This window comes from Oncorhynchus nerka, linkage group LG14, assembly GCF_034236695.1.
Source record: "Oncorhynchus nerka isolate Pitt River linkage group LG14, Oner_Uvic_2.0, whole genome shotgun sequence".
Lineage (NCBI taxonomy): Eukaryota > Metazoa > Chordata > Actinopteri > Salmoniformes > Salmonidae > Oncorhynchus > Oncorhynchus nerka.
Window position 1 is genome coordinate 36,004,195 of NC_088409.1, and position 27,018 is coordinate 36,031,212.

Consider the following 27,018-nt stretch of genomic DNA (forward strand, 5'->3'; position numbering starts at 1 on the left):
TGCATCTGAGGGCATAGCAGGATTTCTTATAAGCGTCCGGGTTAGAGTCCCGCACCTTGAAAGTGGCAGATCTACTCTTTAGCTCAGTGAAGATGTTGCTTCCGGTTGGGGTATGTACAGTTGAAGTCGGAAGTTTACATATACCTTAGCCAAATACATTTAAATTAATTTAAATTCAGTTTTTCACAATTCCTGACATTTAATCCTAGTAAAAAGTATCTGTCTTTGGTCAGTTACTTTTAGATTTGTGTGTTGTTGTGAATTGTTAGATACTACTGCACTGTTGGAGCTAGGAACATAAGCATTTCACTACACCTGCAATAACATCTGCTAAATATCTGTATGTGACCAATAAAATTTGATTTGATTTAAACGTGGTGCTCTTTAACATGGTGATGCATGTGACTGGTATATAGGTTGTGTGTGTGTGTGTGTGTGTGTGTGTGTGTGTGTGTGTGTGTGTGTGTGTGTGTGTGTGTGTGTGTGTGTGTGTGTGTGTGTGTGTGTGTGTGCGTGTGTGCGTGCGTGCGTGCGTGCGTGCGTGTGTGTATGGGTGTGTGGTGATGATTAAGTGTTTTCTGGGGCTCCAGCAGGATGCCCTCTGTGGTGACAAATCATGAATGTTTGATGCAGGTTGTCATAAAAACGGGGTTATCAAACATACATTATTGGGAACATCTGCAAAACACAGCCTCTGACTGATTTACAGTGAGAGGAGATAGGAGGTGTGTGTGTGTGCTGTTCGCAGAGCTTAAAGCTCCCATCGTTCTCCTGACCTGATCGACCCAGAAACCATTCTTAAGATACTGTGTAGAACCTTTTTTACATGTCGAAGATGGGAGTACAAGGTCAAAGATGGGAGTGCAAGGTCAAAGCTGGGAGTACAAGGTCAAAGATGTTTGTTTTTGTAATGTCTTTTCACATTTACACAATGCCACAAACTATCCTGAAGTGGACAATAGCAATAAAGCATTGATCTTTGCAACATGAACATATAACAAAGGCGCTATAGTTTAGTTTCACCAAAGATTCATAAGATGTTCTTAGATTAGAATTAGAGAAGGAAGGCCTTTTGCACTGTTTCCCGGGGCTATGCTGATATTCCATTAAAAACCAAAGGAATGCCACAACAGGAACGATCAATAAGGGAAAGTCAATGAGAAAGCTTTCAGTGACTGATGTACCCTTCATGGTTACTGCTGGTTTCACACTCGCAATCACATACATACATACATACATACATACATACATATACATACATACATACATACATACATACATACATACATACATACATACATACACTGACACACACACAGAATTCCCTTCCTCAATTCCCATCCTTAAACCCTTTATGTCAGAGCAGACATAATTCTATGTTCATACTGCTATTAGTGCAGGGATAATAATAATCAACAGTACTAGAGAGCATCTCACCTCTATGTTGAGGCCAGCCAAGAGGAGCTTACTGGGCTGGTTACTGGTGATGGGGGGAAAAACATTTGGCAGTATTATTTTGGACAAAATGAAAAGTATCGACTTGTACAACACTACCTTTTTGCTAGGTAGTGTTAGCTAGCGCTAGTTGGCCTTATTAGCATGTACTCGCTTGCTCTCCATCTTCTTTTTAAATAGTAAACCAACTTGTTTCCAGCACTTTTATTTCCATGACCGATCAAAACCTGTTTTTATTATGTCTCTCTATTGTAGTTAGAGCAATATATTTGGAACTTCAAATCGCAATAAATCACCGTATCGAATCGCAATGCATATAGAATAGTGAGAATAGCAATACATATTGTATCAGCACCTAAGTATCATGATAATATCGTATCGTGACGTCCCTGGCAACTACCAGCCGTACTGGTTACACATCCATCATAGTGTTTAGAAAGGACTATGTGAAAATAAAAAAAGTTTGGGAAGGCAAGATAATAAGACAAGGTGTCCAACAGTCCTAGTTGAGGCTGACAGCATTGAGGACTGATATGCAACAATAGATGATAAAAACCTTACTGTATTCTACTGTCAGATCCAGGGACGCAGTTCATCTCTGCCTCCTAGCTGCTCCACACAAACACATGGCCTTGGTCTCTCACTCTTACTTTTCAGCTCCAAAACATCCAAAACAATTCCGCTTCAGACCGAGCCGCTTTGCTGTTTGTTTTCAACCCTCTGTCCTCCTCAGGAACGTCCTTGTGTTATTTCCCTACTATAGTGAGACTGAGCAAGATGGAGAGGGGCTATGCGTGGTCTTTGCACTCCGGTTCCGACTCTGACGCACCACCTGCACTCCGGTCCCGCCTGTGTGATGCACCAGCAGCAGGATCAGGCTGGGGTAGTGCTGAAACATGTTAAATAAGAGAGTGAAAAGCAATCACGGCTAAAACGCGAGCCTGCCCCCCGTGGGGATTGTGCCACCTCTACTTCACGGATAATGGAGAGAAGTCAAATGAAAACAAATGACTGGCGCTGCGTAGCTACAGAAATCTTACAGAAAATTTGGTCCGCCTAATGACGCCCATATATGGTCGGGGGAGGGAAAAGTCTATTAAAATGAGATAAGTGAAAAGACAGACTGAGTGTTCATGTCTCAACAAAGAGGAATCAGAGACACACGACCACTCTGGGAAGAGATAGAAAGGAGAAACTACTCAGAGTCCATTTAGAGCCCATGCATCGTCACAGCGACTAGTTCCAAGACTGAGTCAGCTGCCCGCCTGCCGCCTGTCTGGAGGCCCCCAAGGCTGACACCCAGCCAGCCAATCCTTACTGGTGTTACTACAAGTCTAACACTCACCCAGACAAACCTTAGTGGTGTTACTACACGGCTAACACACACCCAGCCAATCCCCAGTGGCCTAACTACAGTACAATCCAAGACTCCAAGATGTAAAATTTTACAGCAACAAAAACGGAGACTTGTGGCCCCTCAAAACGCCGTCATGCAAATGATCCAAAATGACATCCATCCAGAATTAGTGGCTTTAGTTTAGAGAGACAGCTCCCTTTCATCCTCCCTGTCCAGTCTGCCAGCTGTGTCCTCTCTCTCTTCCCACTGCTACCGTCCTGGCCACACTGCCGGACAGGGGCGATGGGCACCACTTACAGCACAACCTGCTGCTGCAAAGGCTGCTGGGATGGGAACTGTAGAGGCCGGAGAGTTCTGGTTTAATACCCTGGTGTGTGTGTGTGCGCGCGTATGTGTGTGTGCCTGGAGGTCGAGCAATGGCGTCCTCTCCAGGAGAGGATTACAGTACTGGATGTTAGCTCCTCTCCTCAGCTGATTACTGGCTGCGAGTCGGTTATCACCCAATGAAACCCAGGCAGGCAGGCAGCATACCCTGTAGATCAGACTGACCTATAATCCCATTCAACAGAGTTGCGCTCTGACCACAATGATCCTCCTGAAACTGAACAAATTTGTCCCAAATGGCACCCTTATCCCCTATGTAGTACACTACTTTTGACCAGGGCCTAAAAAGTTGTGCTCTATATAGGGAACAGGGTGCCATTTGGGGCGCCTCCTATGCATGTTTTCTCCCTCCCCAAAGGGATTTCAGGGCATCAAATATGAGAGACAGAGAGAGAGAGAGAGATAATCTCTATCTATCTAACATTATTAGTGCGCATCACCAAATGGATCAAATAGTTTTTCTGAAGCTGTGCCACCATAATGACGTAGCCTCTTCCAATGACCTGTTTTAGCTGGGCCCTTCTGTGGTAGTGGAGTGAGGGAGTATAGTGGATGGGTGCAGTAGTATGGGACTCTACATGGGACTCTGATTTCCAGTAACTCCTCTGTGGGCCTGTTAAACTGGGTGAGTGAGGACACACAGAGGGAGGAAACAGCAGTACTCTTACTGAATAAGCTGGTCTTTAAAAAGGAGTGTTGTGCCAACCAGCTCATCTCCCACGCCCAGCCCCCAGTAAACCCCTGGCCTGCACTGTTTCTCCCTCAACAACATCTGGGGCTGTGTCCCAAATGACACCACAATGCACTACATAGGGAAAGCAGTGCACTATATAGGGAATAGGGTGCAATTTGGGACACACACATGCAGTGTTAACATTTGCAAACCAGAGGGAGACCTGAGACTGTCTCTCAACAGGACAGCATGGATTGTTCTAATGTGACATTCAATAACATTGTAAACCTATACAGTCCTCACACACACACAGTGGTGGGACAGCTGGCAACGTTCAGAACATTCTGGATGGAACAGAGCAGACAAGATGTCCCGTAACACCACAATCATCACAGCCTGCACAACACACACACACCATAAAAACACACACACACACCACATACCTCTAATTGACCATGGTAGCAGGGCTGTTGCAGGCCTGTGTGTTTATGCCATGTTTATATCATACTCCTGACTTTAAAGCTAAACAGACATCACACTGCCAACTATGTCTCCTGTCAAGCAGCTAGCGCCACTGCCAAGCTACGTAGGCCGAGCCCAACAGAGAAAAGCATAAAGATGGTACTCTAGTCTATGCTACTGCTTCTCCCCGAAGAGAACATATTATTGTAAGTATCTAACTAACTGTCTGTACATTGTTCAAATTTCAAAAACAGCATCTAGACACAAAACACTTCTGTTTGCCAAACTGTCTGTCTGTTCACTGGAGTATTCTAGGAGCAGCACACAGTCACACACACAGTCACACAGTCACACACACAGTCACACACACAGCAAAGCAGTCTCATGGCTGACTGAAAGTAATCAACACCAGAGGCACACCCAATAAACATTTTTGGCAAGTTGAATAAATACATGTGTTTGCTGCTCATCTGTGACCAGACTTCACCACATGTGAATCAACTAATCCTTCAAACCAAAACAGGCCAACACCCAATGCTGCTATGGCAGTTGAATATACTGTACTGTAAACACATTTAGGTTTACTCTCTACAGGTATTGAAGATAAATAATTACTGTGCAGTGCAGTACAGTGCAGTGCAGTGCAATTCAGTACAGTGCAGTACAATGCAGTACAGTACAATTCAGTACAGTGCACTGCAATTCAGTACAATTCAGTACAGTACAGTGCAGTACAGTATGTACAATACAGTATAGCGCAATGCAGTACAGTACAGTGCAGTATGTATAATGCAGTACAGTGCAGTGTGTACAATGCAGTACAGTGCAGTGTGTACAATGCAGTACAGTGCAGTATGTACAATGCAGTACAGTGCAGTACAGTATGTACAATGCAGTACAGTGCAGTACAGTGCAGTATGTACAATGCAGTACAGTGCAGTACAGTGCAGTATGTACAATGCAGTACAGTGCAGTATGTACAATGCAGTACAGTGCAGTATGTACAATGCAGTACAGTGCAGTACAGTGCAGTATGTACAATGCAGTACAGTGCAGTACAGTGCAGTATGTACAATGCAGTACAGCACAGTACAGTGCAGTGTGTACAATGCAGTACAGTGCAGTATGTACAATGCAGTACAGTGCAGTACAGTGCAGTATGTAAAATGCAGTACAGTGCAGTACAGTGCAGTATGTACAATGCAGTACAGTGCAGTACACATAGCAAGCCTCTGTTTGTTCAGCGCTGAGGTCAGCTCTTCTCTTTTATAATGACTTACATCATTTGAATTCTATTTTCCAAGTTCTAACTTCCTAGTCTACTGCATGTTGAATACTTGTCAACCATTGTTGATCTCCATACACCAGGCTCTGTACAGAGCATATTGTGACTTGTCAAGCTATTTATAACAGCACATTTTCATTGTAACTCCAGTATTGTTTTCTTCCAATGGTAGAACATGTATTTTCATGCAGGCAGACCCCATGCTCCCCACCAACATCTCTCTCGCACTCTTTGATTCTCTCTGAATCTATGTCGGATTCTCTCTCTCCTTCCGTCACACACACACACACACACAAACACACACACACACACACACACACACACACACACACACACACACTTCTTTCTGGTTCTGCTAAGTATGCATTTTTCATTCCATTGAGCAAGCTGCATTTGAAATCAAAGGGAACACGGGGCAGCTGTCTAGCTCCATAGAAAGTGAGGAGGTAATGAAAAAGCAGTGGTGAGTCAGAGGATGGTTTAATAATCCCTGCTGCCCAAAATAACATCTCAGGGATGGGGATGGAAAGAGAGCGGCTGGGGGAGAGGCTAGGGGTAGCTGGGGAGAGAGACGGGCTGGATGTAGGGATGGGGATGGAAAGAGAGAGGCTGGGGGAGAGGCTAGGGGTAGCTGGGGAGAGAGACGGGCTGGATGTAGGGATGGGGATGGAAAAGAGAGAGGCTGGGGGTAGCTGGGGAGAGAGACGGGCTGGATGTAGGGATGGGGATGGAAAGAGAGAGGCTGGGGGAGAGGCTAGGGATAGCTGGGGAGAGAGAAGGGCTGGACGTAGGGATGGGGATGGAAAAGAGGCTGGGGGAGAGGCTGGGGGAGAGGCTAGGGATAGCTGGGGAGAGAGAAGGGCTGGATGAGGCTGGGGTTGTGGTAGGGGGATGGGCCTGAGGATGGAGGTGGGCTACGGCAGAGAGGGTGGGGAGGGGGCTGAAGGATGAGGCTGGGGTTGTGGTAGGGAGAGAGGCTGGGGCATGATGTAGGGATGGGGCATGGAAGGGAAGCTGGAGCTGAGGCTGGAGGTAGGGCTGAAGCTAGGATGTAGGGATGGGGCTGAGGCTGAGGCTGGAGTATTGGGTCGGGGTATAGGGCTGGGCCTGGGGTATACGGCTGGAGCTGGGGTTGGGCTTGAGTTTAGGGCTAGGGCTAGGGTATAGGTGCCTGGGCTTCTTTTCACAGGGGCTGCACTGCACACATACAACACCTACCCCTATTACCAACCCCTGTGGGTCTCATTATCAACAGACAAGGCTGCAGCCAGGCAGCACAACAGGACAAACAGCCATGTCCTGTCCCACGCTCTCTATATGGGTGAATGGTATGCCATTATTCATCTTTTAATCATCATTGACTGTTCAAAACAAGCAGCAGGTTCAAGGATGGGCTGCCAGCTTCCCCCGCATACATTCTCTCTCACAACACACATTTCAATAGAGACACTACATACAGTACAGTACAGTAACCAGGTTACGAATCCTGAGTTATTAGCCAATCCGGTCTACTTCCACAGCAAACCAGTCCATCAAGGCAATGGGAAGCATCCACAAGGTCATGTGACTCATCTTCTTATAAACTTACCAATGGCAGCTCAGCAAGTACCAAGGTCCCTCACTTCCAACAAAGAACCCGGCAACAGCCGCACACACACACTACACAGCATACACACCCCGTCTGGCAACGCACAGTTAACGTACAGCTTGAAGGTTCCATAAATAAATCATCTGTTTCTTTATTACCAGGTCCTCTGGTGCTCGTTGGAGAGCACACTTAGAATACCACGACTGAAAAGAAATGAATAAAATGTCACCACTGTATCTAGTCCATATTCCAGTGGAGAACAGGCAGTCCAGGAGAACCAACTACTATGAGAACCAGGAAAATCAATTTGTATTAGAACCAGGAGAACCAGGTAGTATGAGAACCAGGAAAATCAACTCGTATTAGAACCAGGAGAATCGGGTAGTATGAGAAGCAGGAGAATCAGGTAGTATGAGAAGCAGGAGAATCAGGTAGTATGAGAACCAGGAGAATCAGGTAGTATGAGAACCAGGAGAATCAGGTAGTATGAGAACCAGGAAATCAACTCATATTAGAACCAGGAGAATCAGGTAGTATGAGAAGCAGGAGAATCAGGTAGTATGAGAAGCAGGAGAATCAGGTAGTATTAGAACCAGGAGAATCAGGTAGTATGAGAACCAGGAGAATCAGGTAGTATGAGAAGCAGGAGAATCAGGTAGTATGAGAACCAGGAGAATCAGGTAGTGAGAACCAGGAAATTAGAACCAGGAGAATCAGGTAGTATGAGAAGCAGGAGAATCAGGTAGTATTGAGATCAGGTAGTATGAGAAGCAGGAGAATCAGGTAGTATTAGAACCAGGAGAATCAGGTAGTATGAGAAGCAGGAGAATCAGGTAGTATGAGAAGCAGGAGAATCAGGTAGTATGAGAACCAGGAGAATCAGGTAGTATGAGAACCAGGAAATCAACTCGTATTAGAACCAGGAGAATCAGGTAGTATGAGAAGCAGGAGAATCAGGTAGTATTAGAACCAGGAGAATCAGGTAGTATGAGAAGCAGGAGAATCAGGTAGTATGAGAAGCAGGAGAATCAGGTAGTATGAGAACCAGGAGAATCAGGTAGTATGAGAACCAGGAGAATAGGGAAGTATGAGAACCAGGAGAATCAGGGAGTATGAGAACCAGGAAAATCAACTCGTATTAGAACCAGGAGAATCCGGTAGTATGAGAAGCAGGAGAATCAGGTAGTATTAGAACCAGGAGAATCAGGTAGTATTAGAACCAGGAGAATCAGGTAGTATTAGAACCAGGAGAATCAGGTAGTATGAGAAGCAGGATAATCAGGTAGTATTAGAACCAGTATGACTATCCTACCGATCCTCGATTTCGGCGATGTCATCTACAAAATGGCTTCCAACACTCTACTCAGCAAACTGGATGCAGTCTATCATAGTGCCATCCGTTTTGTCACCAAAGCACCTTATACCACCCACCACTGCGACTTGTATGCTCTAGTCGGCTGGCCCTCGCTACATATTCGTCGCCAGACCCACTGGCTCCAGGTCATCTACAAGTCCATGCTAGGTAAAGCTCCGCCTTATCTCAGTTCACTGGTCACGATGGCAACACCCATCCGTAGCACACGCTCCAGCAGGTGTATCTCACTGATCATCCCTAAAGCCAACACCTCATTTGGCCGCCTTTCGTTCCAGTACTCTGCTGCCTGTGACTGGAACGAACTGCAAAAATCGCTGAAGTTGGAGACTTTTATCTCCCTCACCAACTTCAAACATCAGCTATCCGAGCAGCTAACCGATCGCTGCAGCTGTACATAGTCTATTGGTAAATAGCCCACCCATTTTCACCTACCTCATTCCCATACTGTTTTTATACTGTTTTTTATTTTATTTATTTATTTACTTTTCTGCTCTTTTGCACACCAATATCTCTACCTGTACATGACCATCTGATCATTTATCACCCCAGTGTTAATCTGCAAAATTGTATTATTCGCCTACCTCCTCATGCCTTTTGCACACATTGTATATAGACTGCCCATTTTTTTTTTCTCTACTGTGTTATTGACTTGTTAAATGTTTACTCCATGTGTAACTCTGTGTTCTCTGTTCACACTGCTATGCTTTATCTTGGCCAGGTCGCAGTTGCAAATGAGAACTTGTTCTCAACTAGCCTACCTGGTTAAATAAAGGTGAAATAAAAAAAATAAAAAAACCAGGAGAATCAGGTAGTATGAGAAGCAGGAGAATTAGGTAGTATGAGAACCAGGAGAATCAACTAGTATTAGAACCAGGTGAATCAGGTAGTATGAGAACCAGGAGAATCAGGTAGTATGAGAACCAGGATAATCAGGTAGTATGAGAAGCAGGTGAATCAGGTAGTATGAGAACCAGGAGAATCAGGTAGTATGAGAACCAGGTGAATCAGGTAGTATGAGAACCAGGAGAATCAGGTAGTATGAGAAGCAGGAGAATCAGGTAGTATGAGAAGCAGCCCTACAAGGTGATTGGTGACTAACTAGTGCTGTGTAGTCCGTAGAGAATAAAACACAGTAACGCTTCAATGGATTTTTCCAGATTTGGAAAATCATTAACTAAAATAAGGAAATGTTTGTCCTGATTGGTCCTGATTGGTTTTGTTTGTTAGGATAAAGTATAGGGCTAGTTACCGCCAAGATGCCTCACACTTACCTCATTACCATGAGATACACTACAGTATGTTACAAACTCTATCTCTCTGGCTGTGGGACAGGAACCTTCTAAAAACTTGTGATCTGATGAGCCCTCTAGAACCTTGAACCTTATGTGATCTGATCTGATGAGCTCTCTAGAATCTGATGTGATATGATCTGATGGGCTCTCTACAACCTTATGAGATATGATATATGAGCCTTCCAGAACCTTCTAGAACATAAGCTCTTCAGTATGGCAAAGACCTTTAGTAAGCAAACCACACTCATGTAGGTGCCCATATTCTGAAGGAGACTGTGTGTAACTAGCAACTCATATTGAGGAAAAATACACAGCAATTATGCAACAAAGCAAAAACATATGAGGAACACATAAAGGAGCCCATTTCATTTCAGTGTTTTCAATTTAAATGTAGCCTTGTTCCACTACAGTAAGCATTGGATATTGCCTCTGCCCTCTGCCTCGGTCACAGCTCAATATAACCACTACAGGATCTATTTTTAACAGCCATCAATTATAAAAAATGTATTCTAGTAATAGTGACTGGGTTGTGTGTGTGTGTGTTCCATGCTTTTCCAAAGGTGTATTGGAGGACAGTGTATTGTCCGGTCCTCCACTTGCCAGTTCAGACCACACTTCTTTTCAGGTTTTAGAGACTTTCATCAACAAGGCATGGTCAAGTATCTCTCAAAAAGCTGTTTCTTCCTTTCACACTGTAGGCATTACCATGGTCTGCCTGTATATTGCATGTCACAAATACAGAGGTAGTTGTATAGTGCTGGAGGCCAATGAAAGGAAGGTTAATTTTGTGTCCCAAATGGCACTGTACCTCCCTATATAGTGCACTACTTTTGACCAGAGCTTTTGACCTATGGGCCCTTGTCAAAAGTAGTGCACTAAATAGGGAATAAGGTGCCATTTGGGATGCATCCAGGGTGTAGGATGAGGGGGTGTCGATGGGGTGGGGCCGGCAATACAGGGGAGGAGAGGTGGGGAGTTTCATCCACAGATATCCTATAAATCATTTCTGAATGTACTGTAAGTGTGGTATATTATATGTGAGTTTTACATGTTATTCTGTGTGTAGTTCCAGCCCTGTCACAGCTCCAGTGGTGGGCGGTTGGGCTGCTGTGGATGTTTCTCCTGGAAGGCTACCAAGATGGCCACCTGCTGTATGGCCCAGGGCAGGCAGCCATGCATGCATAAGGCCCATCCCGACCCTCACACTCACTCTCTGTCTTTCTGAGAGATGGTAGCTCCCACATGCTACAGATGGATATCACAAAGGAAATGATCGTGGACTTCAGGAAACAGCAGAGGGAGCACCCCCCTATCCACATCGACGGGACAGTAGTGGAGAGGGTAGTAAGTTTTAAGTATCTCTGCGTACACATCACGGACCAACTGAATTGGTCCACCCACACAGACAGCGTGGTGAAGAAGGTGCAGCAGCGCCGCTATCATCACCCAGCTATCATCACCCCGCTATCATCCAGAAGGCGAGGTCAGTACAGGTGCATTAAAGCAGGGACCGAGAGACTGAAAAACAGCTTCTATCTCAAGGCCATCAGACTGTTAAACAGCCATCACTAATATTGAGTGGCTGCTGCCAACATACTGACTCAACTCCAGCCACTTTAATAATGGGAAATTGATGTAAAAAATGTATCACTAGCCACTTTAAACAATGCCACTTAATATAATGTTTACATACCCTACATTACTCATCTCATATGTGTATACTGTACTCTATACCATTTTATTTTATTTATTTATTTCACCTTTATTTAACCAGGTAGGCTAGTTGAGAACAAGTTCTCATTTGCAACTGCGACCTGGCCAAGATAAAGCATAGCAGTGTGAACAGACAACACAGAGTTACACATGGAGTAAACAATTAACAAGTCAATAACACAGTAGAAAAAAAGGGGGAGTCTATATACAATGTGTGCAAAAGGCATGAGGAGGTAGGCGAATAATTACAATTTTGCAGATTAACACTGGAGTGATAAATGATCAGATGGTCATGTACAGGTAGAGATATTGGTGTGCAAAAGAGCAGAAAAGTAAATAAATAAAAACAGTATAAAAACAGTATGGGAATGAGGTAGGTGAAAATGGGTGGGCTCTTTACCAATAGACTATGTACAGCTGCAGCGATCGGTTAGCTGCTCAGATAGCTGATGTTTGAAGTTGGTGAGGGAGATAAAAGTCTCCAACTTCAGCGATTTTTGCAGTTCGTTCCAGTCACAGGCAGCAGAGTACTGGAACGAAAGGCGGCCAAATGAGGTGTTGGCTTTAGGGATGATCAGTGAGATACACCTGCTGGAGCGCGTGCTACGGATGGGTGTTGCCATCGTGACCAGTGAACTGAGATAAGGCGGAGCTTTACCTAGCATGGACTTGTAGATGACCTGGAGCCAGTGGGTCTGGCGACGAATATGTAGCGAGGGCCAGCCGACTAGAGCATACAAGTCGCAGTGGTGGGTGGTATAAGGTGCTTTAGTGACAAAACGGATGGCACTGTGATAGACTGCATCCAGTTTGCTGAGTAGAGTGTTGGAAGCCATTTTGTAGATGACATCGCCGAAGTCGAGGATCGGTAGGATAGTCAGTTTTACTAGGGTAAGCTTGGCGGCTTGAGTGAAGTAGGCTTTGTTGCGGAATAGGAAGCCGACTCTTGATTTGATTTTCGATTGGAGATGTTTGATATGAGTCTGGAAGGAGAGTTTGCAGTCTAGCCAGACACCTAGGTACTTATAAATGTCCACATATTCAAGGTCGGAACCATCCAGGGTGGTGATGCTAGTCGGGCATGCGGGTGCAGGCAGCGATCGGTTGAAAAGCATGCATTTGGTTTTACTAGCGTTTAAGAGCAGTTGGAGGCCACGGAAGGAGTCCTGTATGGCATTGAAGCTCGTTTGGAGGTTAGATAGCACAGTGTCCAATGACGGGCCGAAAGTATATAGAATGGTGTCGTCTGCGTAGAGGTGGATCAGGGAATCGCCCGCAGCAAGAGCAACATCATTGATATATACAGAGAAAAGAGTCGGCCCGAGAATTGAACCCTGTGGCACCCCCATAGAGACTGCCAGAGGACCGGACAGCATGCCCTCCGATTTGACACACTGAACTCTGTCTGCAAAGTAATTGGTGAACCAGGCAAGGCAGTCATCCGAAAAACCGAGGCTACTGAGTCTGCCGATAAGAATATGGTGATTGACAGAGTCGAAAGCCTTGGCAAGGTCGATGAAGACGGCTGCACAGTACTGTCTTTTATCGATGGCGGTTATGATATCGTTTAGTACCTTGAGTGTGGCTGAGGTGCACCCGTGACCGGCTCGGAAACCAGATTGCACAGCGGAGAAGGTACGGTGGGATTCGAGATGGTCAGTGACCTGTTTGTTGACTTGGCTTTCGAAGACCTTAGATAGGCAGGGCAGGATGGATATAGGTCTATAACAGTTTGGGTCCAGGGTGTCTCCCCCTTTGAAGAGGGGGATGACTGCGGCAGCTTTCCAATCCTTGGGGATCTCAGACGATATGAAAGAGAGGTTGAACAGGCTAGTAATAGGGGTTGCGACAATGGCGGCGGATAGTTTCAGAAATAGAGGGTCCAGATTGTCAAGCCCAGCTGATTTGTACGGGTCCAGGTTTTGCAGCTCTTTCAGAACATCTGCTATCTGGATTTGGGTAAAGGAGAACCTGGAGAGGCTTGGGCGAGGAGCTGCGGGGGGGGCGGAGCTGTTGGCCGAGGTCTACTGCATCTTGCCAACTTTATGTAATAAATGTATCACTAGCCACTTTAAACAATGCCACTTTTATATGTTTACATACCCTACATTACTCATCTCATATGTATATACTGTACTCGATACCGTCTACTGCATCTTACCTATGCCGTTTTGTACCATCACTCATTCATATATCTTTATGTACATATTCTTCATCCCTTTACACTTGTGTGTATAAGGTAGTTGTTGTGGAATTGTTAGGTTAGATTACTCGTTGGTTATTACTGCATTGTCGGAACTAGAAGCACAAGCATTTCGCTACACTCGCATTAACATCTGCTAACCACGTGTATGTGACAAATAAAATTTGATTTGATTTGGAAACATCGAACAACCTCAGCTGAGTACATATTTCACCAGAAAGCAAACAAATACACTGATATGGCAGAGGCTGGGGTTTGGAAGAGACATGTCTTTTGCAAGTCCTTGTCTGTGGGCCTACATCTACTGCAGCAATGACTTGGGTTCCTCATGAGATCCAACTGCTATAATCTAATAAAGATGAGAGACCTCCAGTCCACATTGACTCCTGTGTCCAGCAGTCCATAAGCCTGTTCCCAGCACCCTTTTGTCTTGCCAAGTCCTATGACAATGACTATAGTAGTTGGCAAAACAGCATAAACTGATCTGGGAACAGGCTAGCAGTCCACTGCCTGAAATCAGTGAATCCTCCCTGCCTTTGCAAAGCCCTTCCAGTGCCCCACACAACAGAGTACACGGCAATGACCTGTACATGACATGTTAATGGTAATTGTTTGGGACAGGGCCTCTGATACATGCTGGCTGGCAGTGATCTTAAAAGCCCTGGAAGAGGGAGGCTTGAGTTTGAAAATCGTTTAATCTTTGACAACAGTTATCTTCAAATTCCAAAATGCCCTTGGAATCTAGTTCCGCTATAGCCTCATAGAACAGTGGAGTGGTCTAGTGGAAGTAAGTGGAGTGTACAGTAGGTGACAAGAAGATTCTTTTTTTTTTTACTGACAAACTGTGCAGAGAACTTCCCCATAAAGCAGGGTGGGCAGGGGGGGGGTGAATAAATGGGGAGCTTGCCTGCATGGTAAAATAATCATCATCATCTTCAAAGTCTGCTTCCTTCCTTCCTCTCTCTCACCACCACCGGAGATCAGATCAACTGCTATCCTAAAACCTAATGAACTAGTAAACACACTGAATTAAATTCATATTATATGCAGCTTCATTAATGCTGGGCAGGCAGCAGTCTTCAGAAATAACAGAGAGGGGAGGGGAGGACAGGAGAGGGGGTGTTGCTCCCTCCATGTTTACTCAGCATAAGCCTGCCAGGAAGAGGATCTTTTGATTACTTCTCAGCAGCCCCTCTCACCCTCTTCCCTCTCCTGCCGACACCCAGGCTCGTTGAATCCTCTCACAGACCAGTTCATTTGCAACACAAATGGAGTGCGGAGTCTTAATGTCCACGTGCCAGGCAGACAGAGACTAAGACAGACATAGAGAGCCTACCACAGTGCATCATAGTGCAATGATTGCAAAATATGGCAATAATTAGTCTCATTGAGCCTCCAAATCAATAATGGAGAGGAGGATTGGAGTGGGGCTAGGAGTTTTATTTTACCAGGGAAGATATATTCAGACCTAGGTCTCTTTTTCAAATGTGCCCTGCACAGTACAACGTAATTATACACAAAATATACACTAAAATACAAAAACACAGTCATGGGAAGCATGTGTAAAACATCACAGATCACGCAGAAAAACAGTTACATTCCTCCACAAATACGTCCCCATTCAGTACTCTAACCTGCCCATGTAACGTCCCCATTCAGTACCCTAACCTGCCCATGTATCGTCCCCATTCAGTACTCTAACCTGCCCATGTAACGTCCCCATTCAGTACTCTAACCTGCCCATGTAACGTCCCCATTCAGTACCCTAACCTGCCCATGTAACGTCCCCATTCAGTACTCTGACCTGCCCATGTAACATCCCCATTCAGTACTCTAACCTGCCCATGTAACGTCCCCATTCAGTACTCTGACCTGCCCATGTAACGTCCCCATTCAGTACTCTGACCTGCCCATGTAACGTCCCCATTCAGTACCCTAACCTGCCCATGTAACGTCCCCATTCAGTACCCTAACCTGCCCATGTAACGTCCCCATTCAGTACTCTAACCTGCCCATGTAACGTCCCCATTCAGTACTCTAACCTGCCCATGTAACGTCCCCATTCAGTACCCTAACGTGCCCATGTAACGTCCCCATTCAGTACTCTAACCTGCCCATGTAACGTCCCCATTCAGTACTCTAACCTGCCCATGTAACGTCCCCATTCAGTACCCTAACCTGCCCATGTAACGTCCCCATTCAGTACTCTAACCTGCCCATGTAACGTCCCCATTCAGTACTCTAACCTGCCCATGTAACGTCCCCATTCAGTACTCTAACCTGTCCATGTAACGTCCCCATTCAGTACTCTAACCTGTCCATGTAACGTCCCCATTCAGTACCTAACCTGCCCATGTAACGTCCCCATTCAGTACTCTAACCTGCCCATGTAACGTCCCCATTCAGTACCCTAACCTGCCCATGTAACGTCCCCATTCAGTACCCTAACCTGTTCATGTAACGTCCCCATTCAGTACTCTAACCTGCCCATGTAACGTCCCCATTCAGTACTCTAACCAGCCCATGTAATGTCCCCATTCAGTACTCTAACCTGCCCATGTAACGTCCCCATTCAGTACCCTAACCTGCCCATGTAACGTCCCCATTCAGTACTCTAACCTGCCCATGTAACGTCCCCATTCAGTACCTAACCTGCCCATGTAACGTCCCCATTCAGTACTCTAACCTGTCCATGTAACGTCCCCATTCAGTACTCTAACCTGCCCATGTAACGTCCCCATTCAGTACCCTAACCTGCCCATGTAACGTCCCCATTCAGTACCCTAACCTGTTCATGTAACGTCCCCATTCAGTACTCTAACCTGTCCATGTAACGTCCCCATTCAGTACCCTAACCTGCCCATGTAACGTCCCCATTCAGTACTCTAACCTGCCCATGTAACGTCCCCATTCAGTACTCTAACCTGCCCATGTAACGTCCCCATTCAGTACTCTAACCTGTCCATGTAACGTCCCCATTCAGTACCCTAACCTGCCCATGTAACGTCCCCATTCAGTACTCTAACCTGCCCATGTAACGTCCCCATTCAGTACTCTAACCTGCCCATGTAACGTCCCCATTCAGTACTCTAAGCTGTCCATGTAACGTCCCCATTCAGTACCCTAACCTGTCCATGTAACGTCCCCATTCAGTACTCTAACCTGCTCATGTAACGTCCCCATTCAGTACTCTAACCTGTCCATGTAACGTCCCCATTCAGTACTCTAACCTGCTCATGTAACGTCCCCATTCAGTACTCTAACCTGTCCATGTAACGTCCCCATTCAGTACTCTAACCTGCCCATGTAACGTCCCCATTCAGTACTCTAACCTGCCCATGTAACGTCCCCGTTCAGTACTCTAACCTGTCCATGTAACGTCCCCATTCAGTACTCTAACCTGTCCATGTAACGTCCCCATTCAGTACTCTAACCTGCCCATGTAACGTCCCCATTCAGTACCCTAACGTGCCCATGTAACGTCCCCATTCAGTACTCTAACCTGCCCATGTAACGTCCCCATTCAGTACTCTAACCTGCCCATGTAACGTCCCCATTCAGTACCTAACCTGCCCATGTAACGTCCCCATTCAGTACTCTAACCTGCCCATGTAACGTCCCCATTCAGTACTCTAACCTGCCCATGTAACGTCCCCATTCAGTACTCTAACCTGTCCATGTAACGTCCCCATTCAGTACTCTAACCTGTCCATGTAACGTCCCCATTCAGTACTCTAACCTGCCCATGTAACGTCCCCATTCAGTACTCTAACCTGCCCATGTAACGTCCCCATTCAGTACCCTAACCTGCCCATGTAACGTCCCCATTCAGTACCCTAACCTGTTCATGTAACGTCCCCATTCAGTACTCTAACCTGCCCATGTAACGTCCCCATTCAGTACTCTAACCAGCCCATGTAATGTCCCCATTCAGTACTCTAACCTGCCCATGTAACGTCCCCATTCAGTACCCTAACCTGCCCATGTAACGTCCCCATTCAGTACTCTAACCTGCCCATGTAACGTCCCCATTCAGTACTCTAACCTGCCCATGTAACGTCCCCATTCAGTACTCTAACCTGTCCATGTAACGTCCCCATTCAGTACTCTAACCTGCCCATGTAACGTCCCCATTCAGTACCTAACCTGCCCATGTAACGTCCCCATTCAGTACCCTAACCTGTTCATGTAACGTCCCCATTCAGTACTCTAACCTGTCCATGTAACGTCCCCATTCAGTACCCTAACCTGCCCATGTAACGTCCCCATTCAGTACTCTAACCTGCCCATGTAACGTCCCCATTCAGTACTCTAACCTGCCCATGTAACGTCCCCATTCAGTACTCTAACCTGTCCATGTAACGTCCCCATTCAGTACCCTAACCTGCCCATGTAACGTCCCCATTCAGTACTCTAACCTGCCCATGTAATGTCCCCATTCAGTACTCTAACCTGCCCATGTAACGTCCCCATTCAGTACTCTAAGCTGTCCATGTAACGTCCCCATTCAGTACCCTAACCTGTCCATGTAACGTCCCCATTCAGTACTCTAACCTGCTCATGTAACGTCCCCATTCAGTACTCTAACCTGTCCATGTAACGTCCCCATTCAGTACTCTAACCTGCTCATGTAACGTCCCCATTCAGTACTCTAACCTGTCCATGTAACGTCCCCATTCAGTACTCTAACCTGCCCATGTAACGTCCCCATTCAGTACTCTAACCTGCCCATGTAACGTCCCCATTCAGTACTCTAACCTGTCCATGTAACGTCCCCATTCAGTACTCTAACCTGTCCATGTAACGTCCCCATTCAGTACTCTAACCTGTCCATGTAACGTCCCCATTCAGTACTCTAACCTGCCCATGTAACGTCCCCATTCAGTACTCTAACCTGCCCATGTAACGTCCCCATTCAGTACTCTAACCTGCCCATGTAACGTCCCCATTCAATACTCTAACCTGTCCATGTAATGTCCCCATTCAGTACTCTAACCTGCCCATGTAACGTCCCCATTCAATACTCTAACCTGTCCATGTAACGTCCCCATTCAGTACTCTAACCTGCCCATGTAACGTCCCCATTCAGTACTCTAACCTGCCCATGTAACGTCCCTATTCAGTACTCTAACCTGCCCATGTAACGTCCCCATTCAGTACTCTAACCTGTCCATGTAACGTCCCCATTCAGTACTCTAACCTGTCCATGTAACGTCCCCATTCAGTACTCTAACCTGCCCATGTAACGTCCCCATTCAGTACTCTAACCTGCCCATGTAACGTCCCCATTCAGTACTCTAACCTGCCCATGTAACGTCCCCATTCAATACTCTAACCTGTCCATGTAATGTCCCCATTCAGTACTCTAACCTGCCCATGTAACGTCCCCATTCAATACTCTAACCTGTCCATGTAACGTCCCCATTCAGTACTCTAACCTGCCCATGTAACGTCCCCATTCAGTACTCTAACCTGCCCATGTAACGTCCCCTATTCAGTACTCTAACCTGCCCATGTAACGTCCCCATTCAGTACTCTAACCTGCCCATGTAACGTCCCCATTCAGTACTCTAACCTGCCCATGTAACGTCCCCATTCAGTACTCTAACCTGCCCATGTAACGTCCCCATTCAGTACTCTAACCTGCCCATGTAACGTCCCCATTCAGTACTCTAACCTGCCCATGTAACGTCCCCATTCAGTACTCTAACCTGTCCATGTAACGTCCCCATTCAGTACTCTAACCTGTCCATGTAACGCCCCCATTCAGTACTCTAACCTGCCCATGTAACGTCCCCATTCAGTACTCTAACCTGTCCATGTAACGCCCCCATTCAGTACTCTAACGTGCCCATGTAACGCCCCCATTCAGTACTCTAACCTGCCCATGTAACGTCCCCATTCAGTACTCTAACCTGTCCATGTAACGTCCCCATTCAGTACTCTAACCTGCCCATGTAACGTCCCCATTCAGTACCCTAACCTGCCCATGTAACGTCCCCATTCAGTACCCTAACCTGCCCATGTAACGTCCCCATTCAGTACCCTAACCTGCCCATGTAACGTCCCCATTCAGTACTCTAACCTGCCCATGTAACGTCCCCATTCAGTACTCTAACCTGCCCATGTAACGCCCCCATTCAGTACTCTAACCTGTCCATGTAACGTCCCCATTCAGTACTCTAACGTGCCCATGTAACGTCCCCATTCAGTACTCTAACCTGCCCATGTAACGTCCCCATTCAGTACTCTAACCTGCCCATGTAACGTCCCCATTCAGTACTCTAACCTGTCCATGTAACGTCCCCATTCAGTACTCTAACCTGTCCATGTAACGTCCCCATTCAGTACTCTAACCTGCCCATGTAACGTCCCCATTCAGTACTCTAACCTGTCCATGTAACGTCCCCATTCAGTACTCTAACGTGCCCATGTAACGTCCCCATTCAGTACTCTAACCTGCCCATGTAACGTCCCCATTCAGTACTCTAACCTGTCCATGTAACGTCCCCATTCAGTACTCTAACCTGCCCATGTAACGTCCCCATTCAGTACCCTAACCTGCCCATGTAACGTCCCCATTCAGTACCCTAACCTGCCCATGTAACGTCCCCATTCAGTACCCTAACCTGCCCATGTTCCCCATTCAGTACTCTAACCTGCCCATGTAACGTCCCCATTCAGTACTCTAACCTGCCCATGTAACGTCCCCATTCAGTACTCTAACCTGTCCATGTAACGTCCCCATTCAGTACTCTAACGTGCCCATGTAACGTCCCCATTCAGTACTCTAACCTGCCCATGTAACGTCCCCATTCAGTACTCTAACCTGTCCATGTAACGTCCCCATTCAGTACTCTAACCTGCCCATGTAACGTCCCCATTCAGTACCCTAACCTGCCCATGTAACGTCCCCATTCAGTACTCTAACCTGCCCATGTAACGTCCCCATTCAGTACCCTAACCTGCCCATGTAACGTCCCCATTCAGTACTCTAACCTGCCCATGTAACGTCCCCATTCAGTACTCTAACCTGCCCATGTAACGTCCCCATTCAGTACTCTAACCTGCCCATGTAACGTCCCCATTCAGTACTCTAACGTGCCCATGTAACGTCCCCATTCAGTACTCTAACCTGCCCATGTAACGTCCACATTCAGTACTCTAACCTGTCCATGTAACGTCCCCATTCAGTACTCTAACCTGCCCATGTAACGTCCCCATTCAGTACTCTAACCTGCCCATGTAACGTCCCCATTCAGTACTCTAACCTGCCCATGTAACGTCCCCATTCAGTACTCTAACCTGTCCATGTAACGTCCCCATTCAGTACTCTAACCTGCCCATGTAACGTCCCCATTCAGTACTCTAACCTGTCCATGTAACGTCCCCATTCAGTACTCTAACCTGCCCATGTAACGCCCCATTCAGTACTCTAACCTGTCCATGTAACGTCCCCATTCAGTACTCTAACCAGCCCATGTAACGTCCCCATTCAGTACTCTAACCTGCCCATGTAACGTCCCCATTCAGTACTCTAACCTGTCCATGTAACGTCCCCATTCAGTACTCTAACCTGCCCATGTAACGTCCCCATTCAGTACTCTAACCTGTCCATGTAACGTCCCCATTCAGTACTCTAACCAGCCCATGTAACGTCCCCATTCAGTACTCTAACCTGTCCATGTAACGTCCCCATTCAGTACTCTAACCTGTCCATGTAACGTCCCCATTCAGTACTCTAACCTGCCCATGTAACGTCCCCATTCAGTACTCTAACCTGTCCATGTAACGTCCCCATTCAGTACTCTAACCAGCCCATGTAACGTCCCCATTCAGTACTCTAACCTGCCCATGTAACGTCCCCATTCAATACTCTAACCTGTCCATGTAACGTCCCCATTCAGTACTCTAACCTGTCCATGTAACGTCCCCATTCAATACTCTAACCTGTCCATGTAACGTCCCCATTCAGTACTCTAACCAGCCCATGTAACGTCCCCATTCAGTACTCTAACCTGCCCATGTAACGTCCCCATTCAATACTCTAACCTGTCCATGTAACGTCCCCATTCAGTACTCTAACCAGCCCATGTAACGTCCCCATTCAGTACTCTAACCTGCCCATGTAACGTCCCCATTCAGTACTCTAACCTGCCCATGTAACGTCCCCATTCAATACTCTAACCTGTCCATGTGCGAAATTGTTTGCCACCTATTAACGTCCCCATTCAATACTCTAACCTGTCCATGTAACGTCCCCATTCAGTACTCTAACCTGTCCATGTAACGTCCCCATTCAGTACTCTAACCTGTCCATGTAACGTCCCCATTCAGTACTCTAACCTGTCCATGTAACGTCCCCATTCAGTACTCTAACGTGCCCATGTAACGTCCCCATTCAGTACTCTAACCTGCCCATGTAACGTCCCCATTCAGTACTCTAACCTGCCCATGTAACGTCCCCATTCAGTACTCTAACCTGTCCATGTAACGTCCCCATTCAGTACTCTAACCTGTCCATGTAACGTCCCCATTCAGTACTCTAACCTGCCCATGTAACGTCCCCATTCAGTACTCTAACCTGTCCATGTAACGTCCCCATTCAGTACTCTAACGTGCCCATGTAACGTCCCCATTCAGTACTCTAACCTGCCCATGTAACGTCCCCATTCAGTACTCTAACCTGTCCATGTAACGTCCCCATTCAGTACTCTAACAGTGTGTTGCCCATGTAACGTCCCCATTCAGTACCCTAACCTGCCCATGTAACGTCCCCATTCAGTACCCTAACCTGCCCATGTAACGTCCCCATTCAGTACCTAACCTGCCCATGTAACGTCCCCATTCAGTACTCTAACCTGCCCATGTAACGTCCCCATTCAGTACTCTAACCTGCCCATGTAACGTCCCCATTCAGTACTCTAACCTGTCCATGTAACGTCCCCATTCAGTACTCTAACGTGCCCATGTAACGTCCCCATTCAGTACTCTAACCTGCCCATGTAACGTCCCCATTCAGTACTCTAACCTGTCCATGTAACGTCCCCATTCAGTACTCTAACCTGCCCATGTAACGTCCCCATTCAGTACCCTAACCTGCCCATGTAACGTCCCCATTCAGTACTCTAACCTGCCCATGTAACGTCCCCATTCAGTACCCTAACCTGCCCATGTAACGTCCCCATTCAGTACTCTAACCTGCCCATGTAACGTCCCCATTCAGTACTCTAACCTGCCCATGTAACGTCCCCATTCAGTACTCTAACCTGCCCATGTAACGTCCCCATTCAGTACTCTAACGTGCCCATGTAACGTCCCCATTCAGTACTCTAACCTGCCCATGTAACGTCCACATTCAGTACTCTAACCTGTCCATGTAACGTCCCCATTCAGTACTCTAACCTGCCCATGTAACGCCCCCATTCAGTACTCTAACCTGCCCATGTAACGTCCCCATTCAGTACTCTAACCTGCCCATGTAACGCCCCCATTCAGTACTCTAACCTGTCCATGTAACGTCCCCATTCAGTACTCTAACCTGCCCATGTAACGTCCCCATTCAGTACTCTAACCTGTCCATGTAACGTCCCCATTCAGTACTCTAACCTGCCCATGTAACGTCCCCATTCAGTACTCTAACCTGTCCATGTAACGTCCCCATTCAGTACTCTAACCAGCCCATGTAACGTCCCCATTCAGTACTCTAACCTGCCCATGTAACGTCCCCATTCAGTACTCTAACCTGTCCATGTAACGTCCCCATTCAGTACTCTAACCTGCCCATGTAACGTCCCCATTCAGTACTCTAACCTGTCCATGTAACGTCCCCATTCAGTACTCTAACCAGCCCATGTAACGTCCCCATTCAGTACTCTAACCTGTCCATGTAACGTCCCCATTCAGTACTCTAACGTGCCCATGTAACGTCCCCATTCAGTACTCTAACCTGCCCATGTAACGTCCCCATTCAGTACTCTAACCTGTCCATGTAACGTCCCCATTCAGTACTCTAACCTGCCCATGTAACGTCCCCATTCAGTACCCTAACCTGCCCATGTAACGTCCCCATTCAGTACCCTAACCTGCCCATGTAACGTCCCCATTCAGTACCCTAACCTGCCCATGTAACGTCCCCATTCAGTACTCTAACCTGCCCATGTAACGTCCCCATTCAGTACTCTAACCTGCCCATGTAACGTCCCCATTCAGTACTCTAACCTGTCCATGTAACGTCCCCATTCAGTACTCTAACGTGCCCATGTAACGTCCCCATTCAGTACTCTAACCTGCCCATGTAACGTCCCCATTCAGTACTCTAACCTGTCCATGTAACGTCCCCATTCAGTACTCTAACCTGCCCATGTAACGTCCCCATTCAGTACCTAACCTGCCCATGTAACGTCCCCATTCAGTACTCTAACCTGCCCATGTAACGTCCCCATTCAGTACCCTAACCTGCCCATGTAACGTCCCCATTCAGTACTCTAACCTGCCCATGTAACGTCCCCATTCAGTACTCTAACCTGCCCATGTAACGTCCCCATTCAGTACTCTAACCTGCCCATGTAACGTCCCCATTCAGTACTCTAACGTGCCCATGTAACGTCCCCATTCAGTACTCTAACCTGCCCATGTAAGGTCCCCATTCAGTACTCTAACCTGTCCATGTAACGTCCCCATTCAGTACTCTAACCTGCCCATGTAACGTCCCCATTCAGTACTCTAACCTGCCCATGTAACGTCCCCATTCAGTACTCTAACCTGCCCATGTAACGTCCCCATTCAGTACTCTAACCTGTCCATGTAACGTCCCCATTCAGTACTCTAACCTGCCCATGTAACGCCCCCATTCAGTACTCTAACCTGTCCATGTAACGTCCCATTCAGTACTCTAACCTGCCCATGTAACGTCCCCATTCAGTACTCTAACCTGTCCATGTAACGTCCCCATTCAGTACTCTAACCAGCCCATGTAACGTCCCCATTCAGTACTCTAACCTGCCCATGTAACGTCCCCATTCAGTACTCTAACCTGTCCATGTAACGTCCCCATTCAGTACTCTAACCTGCCCATGTAACGTCCCCATTCAGTACTCTAACCTGTCCATGTAACGTCCCCATTCAGTACTCTAACCAGCCCATGTAACGTCCCCATTCAGTACTCTAACCTGTCCATGTAACGTCCCCATTCAGTACTCTAACCTGTCCATGTAACGTCCCCATTCAGTACTCTAACCTGCCCATGTAACGTCCCCATTCAGTACTCTAACCTGTCCATGTAACGTCCCCATTCAGTACTCTAACCAGCCCATGTAACGTCCCCATTCAGTACTCTAACCTGCCCATGTAACGTCCCCATTCAATACTCTAACCTGTCCATGTAACGTCCCCATTCAGTACTCTAACCTGTCCATGTAACGTCCCCATTCAATACTCTAACCTGTCCATGTAACGTCCCCATTCAGTACTCTAACCAGCCCATGTAACGTCCCCATTCAGTACTCTAACCTGCCCATGTAACGTCCCCATTCAATACTCTAACCTGTCCATGTAACGTCCCCATTCAGTACTCTAACCAGCCCATGTAACGTCCCATTCAGTACTCTAACCTGCCCATGTAACGTCCCCATTCAGTACTCTAACCTGCCCATGTAACGTCCCCATTCAATACTCTAACCTGTCCATGTAACGTCCCCATTCAATACTCTAACCTGTCCATGTAACGTCCCCATTCAATACTCTAACCTGTCCATGTAACGTCCCCATTCAGTACTCTAACCTGTCCATGTAACGTCCCCATTCAATACTCTAACCTGTCCATGTAACGTCCCCATTCAGTACTCTAACCAGCCCATGTAACGTCCCCATTCAGTACTCTAACCTGCCCATGTAACGTCCCCATTCAATACTCTAACCTGTCCATGTAACATCCCCATTCAGTACTCTAACCAGCCCATGTAACGTCCCCATTCAGTACTCTGACCTGCCCATGTAACGTCCCCATTCAGTACTCTAACCTGTCCATGTAACGTCCCCATTCAATACTCTAACCTGTCCATGTAACGTCCCCATTCAGTACTCTAACCAGCCCATGTAACGTCCCCATTCAGTACTCTGACCTGCCCATGTAACGTCCCCATTCAGTACTCTAACCTGTCCATGTAACGTCCCCATTCAGTACTCTAACCTGCCCATGTAACGTCCCCATTCAGTACTCTAACCTGCCCATGTAACGTCCCCATTCAGTACTCTAACCTGTCCATGTAACGTCCCCATTCAGTACTCTAACCTGTCCATGTAACGTCCCCATTCAGTACTCTAACCTGTCCATGTAACGTCCCCATTCAGTACTCTAACCTGTCCATGTAACGTCCCCATTCAGTACTCTAACCTGTCCATGTAACGTCCCCATTCAATACTCTAACCTGTCCATGTAACGTCCCCATTCAGTACTCTAACCAGCCCATGTAACGTCCCCATTCAGTACTCTAACCTGCCCATGTAACGTCCCCATTCAGTACTCTAACCAGCCCATGTAACGTCCCCATTCAGTACTCTGACCTGCCCATGTAACGTCCCCATTCAGTACTCTAACCTGTCCATGTAACGTCCCCATTCAATACTCTAACCTGTCCATGTAACGTCCCCATTCAGTACTCTAACCAGCCCATGTAACGTCCCCATTCAGTACTCTGACCTGCCCATGTAACGTCCCCATTCAGTACTCTAACCTGCCCATGTAACGTCCCCATTCAGTACTCTAACCTGCCCATGTAACGTCCCCATTCAGTACTCTAACCTGCCCATGTAACGTCCCCATTCAGTACTCTAACCTGCCCATGTAACGTCCCCATTCAGTACTCTAACCTGTCCATGTAACGTCCCCATTCAGTACTCTAACCTGCCCATGTAACGTCCCCATTCAGTACTCTAACCTGTCCATGTAACGTCCCCATTCAGTACTCTAACCTGTCCATGTAACGTCCCCATTCAGTACTCTAACCTGCCCATGTAACGTCCCCATTCAGTACTCTAACCTGTCCATGTAACGTCCCATTCAGTACTCTAACCTGCCCATGTAACGTCCCCATTCAGTACTCTAACCTGTCCATGTAACGTCCCCATTCAGTACTCTAACCAGCCCATGTAACGTCCCCATTCAGTACTCTAACCAGCCCATGTAACGTCCCCATTCAGTACTCTAACCTGCCCATGTAACGTCCCCATT

General features: G+C 46.8%; 2 protein-coding genes across 2 annotated transcripts in view; both read right to left on the reverse strand.

Moving 5' to 3' along the window:
* Positions 1–2,353, reverse strand: part of LOC115122069 (regulating synaptic membrane exocytosis protein 2-like) — a 145,138-nt gene extending 142,785 nt beyond the window's left edge. Inside the window, exon 1 of the mRNA XM_065027189.1 lies at positions 2,275–2,353. Coding sequence (XP_064883261.1) covers positions 2,275–2,353 — 79 coding nt within the window. The remainder of the gene's footprint in view (positions 1–2,274) is intronic.
* A 4,307-nt stretch (positions 2,354–6,660) lies between these two features.
* LOC115116967 (regulating synaptic membrane exocytosis protein 2-like) overlaps positions 6,661–27,018 on the reverse strand; it is a 125,353-nt gene continuing 104,995 nt past the window's right edge. The window contains exon 6 of the mRNA XM_065027190.1: positions 6,661–6,808. Within this exon, the coding sequence (XP_064883262.1) occupies positions 6,661–6,808 (148 nt within the window). The remainder of the gene's footprint in view (positions 6,809–27,018) is intronic.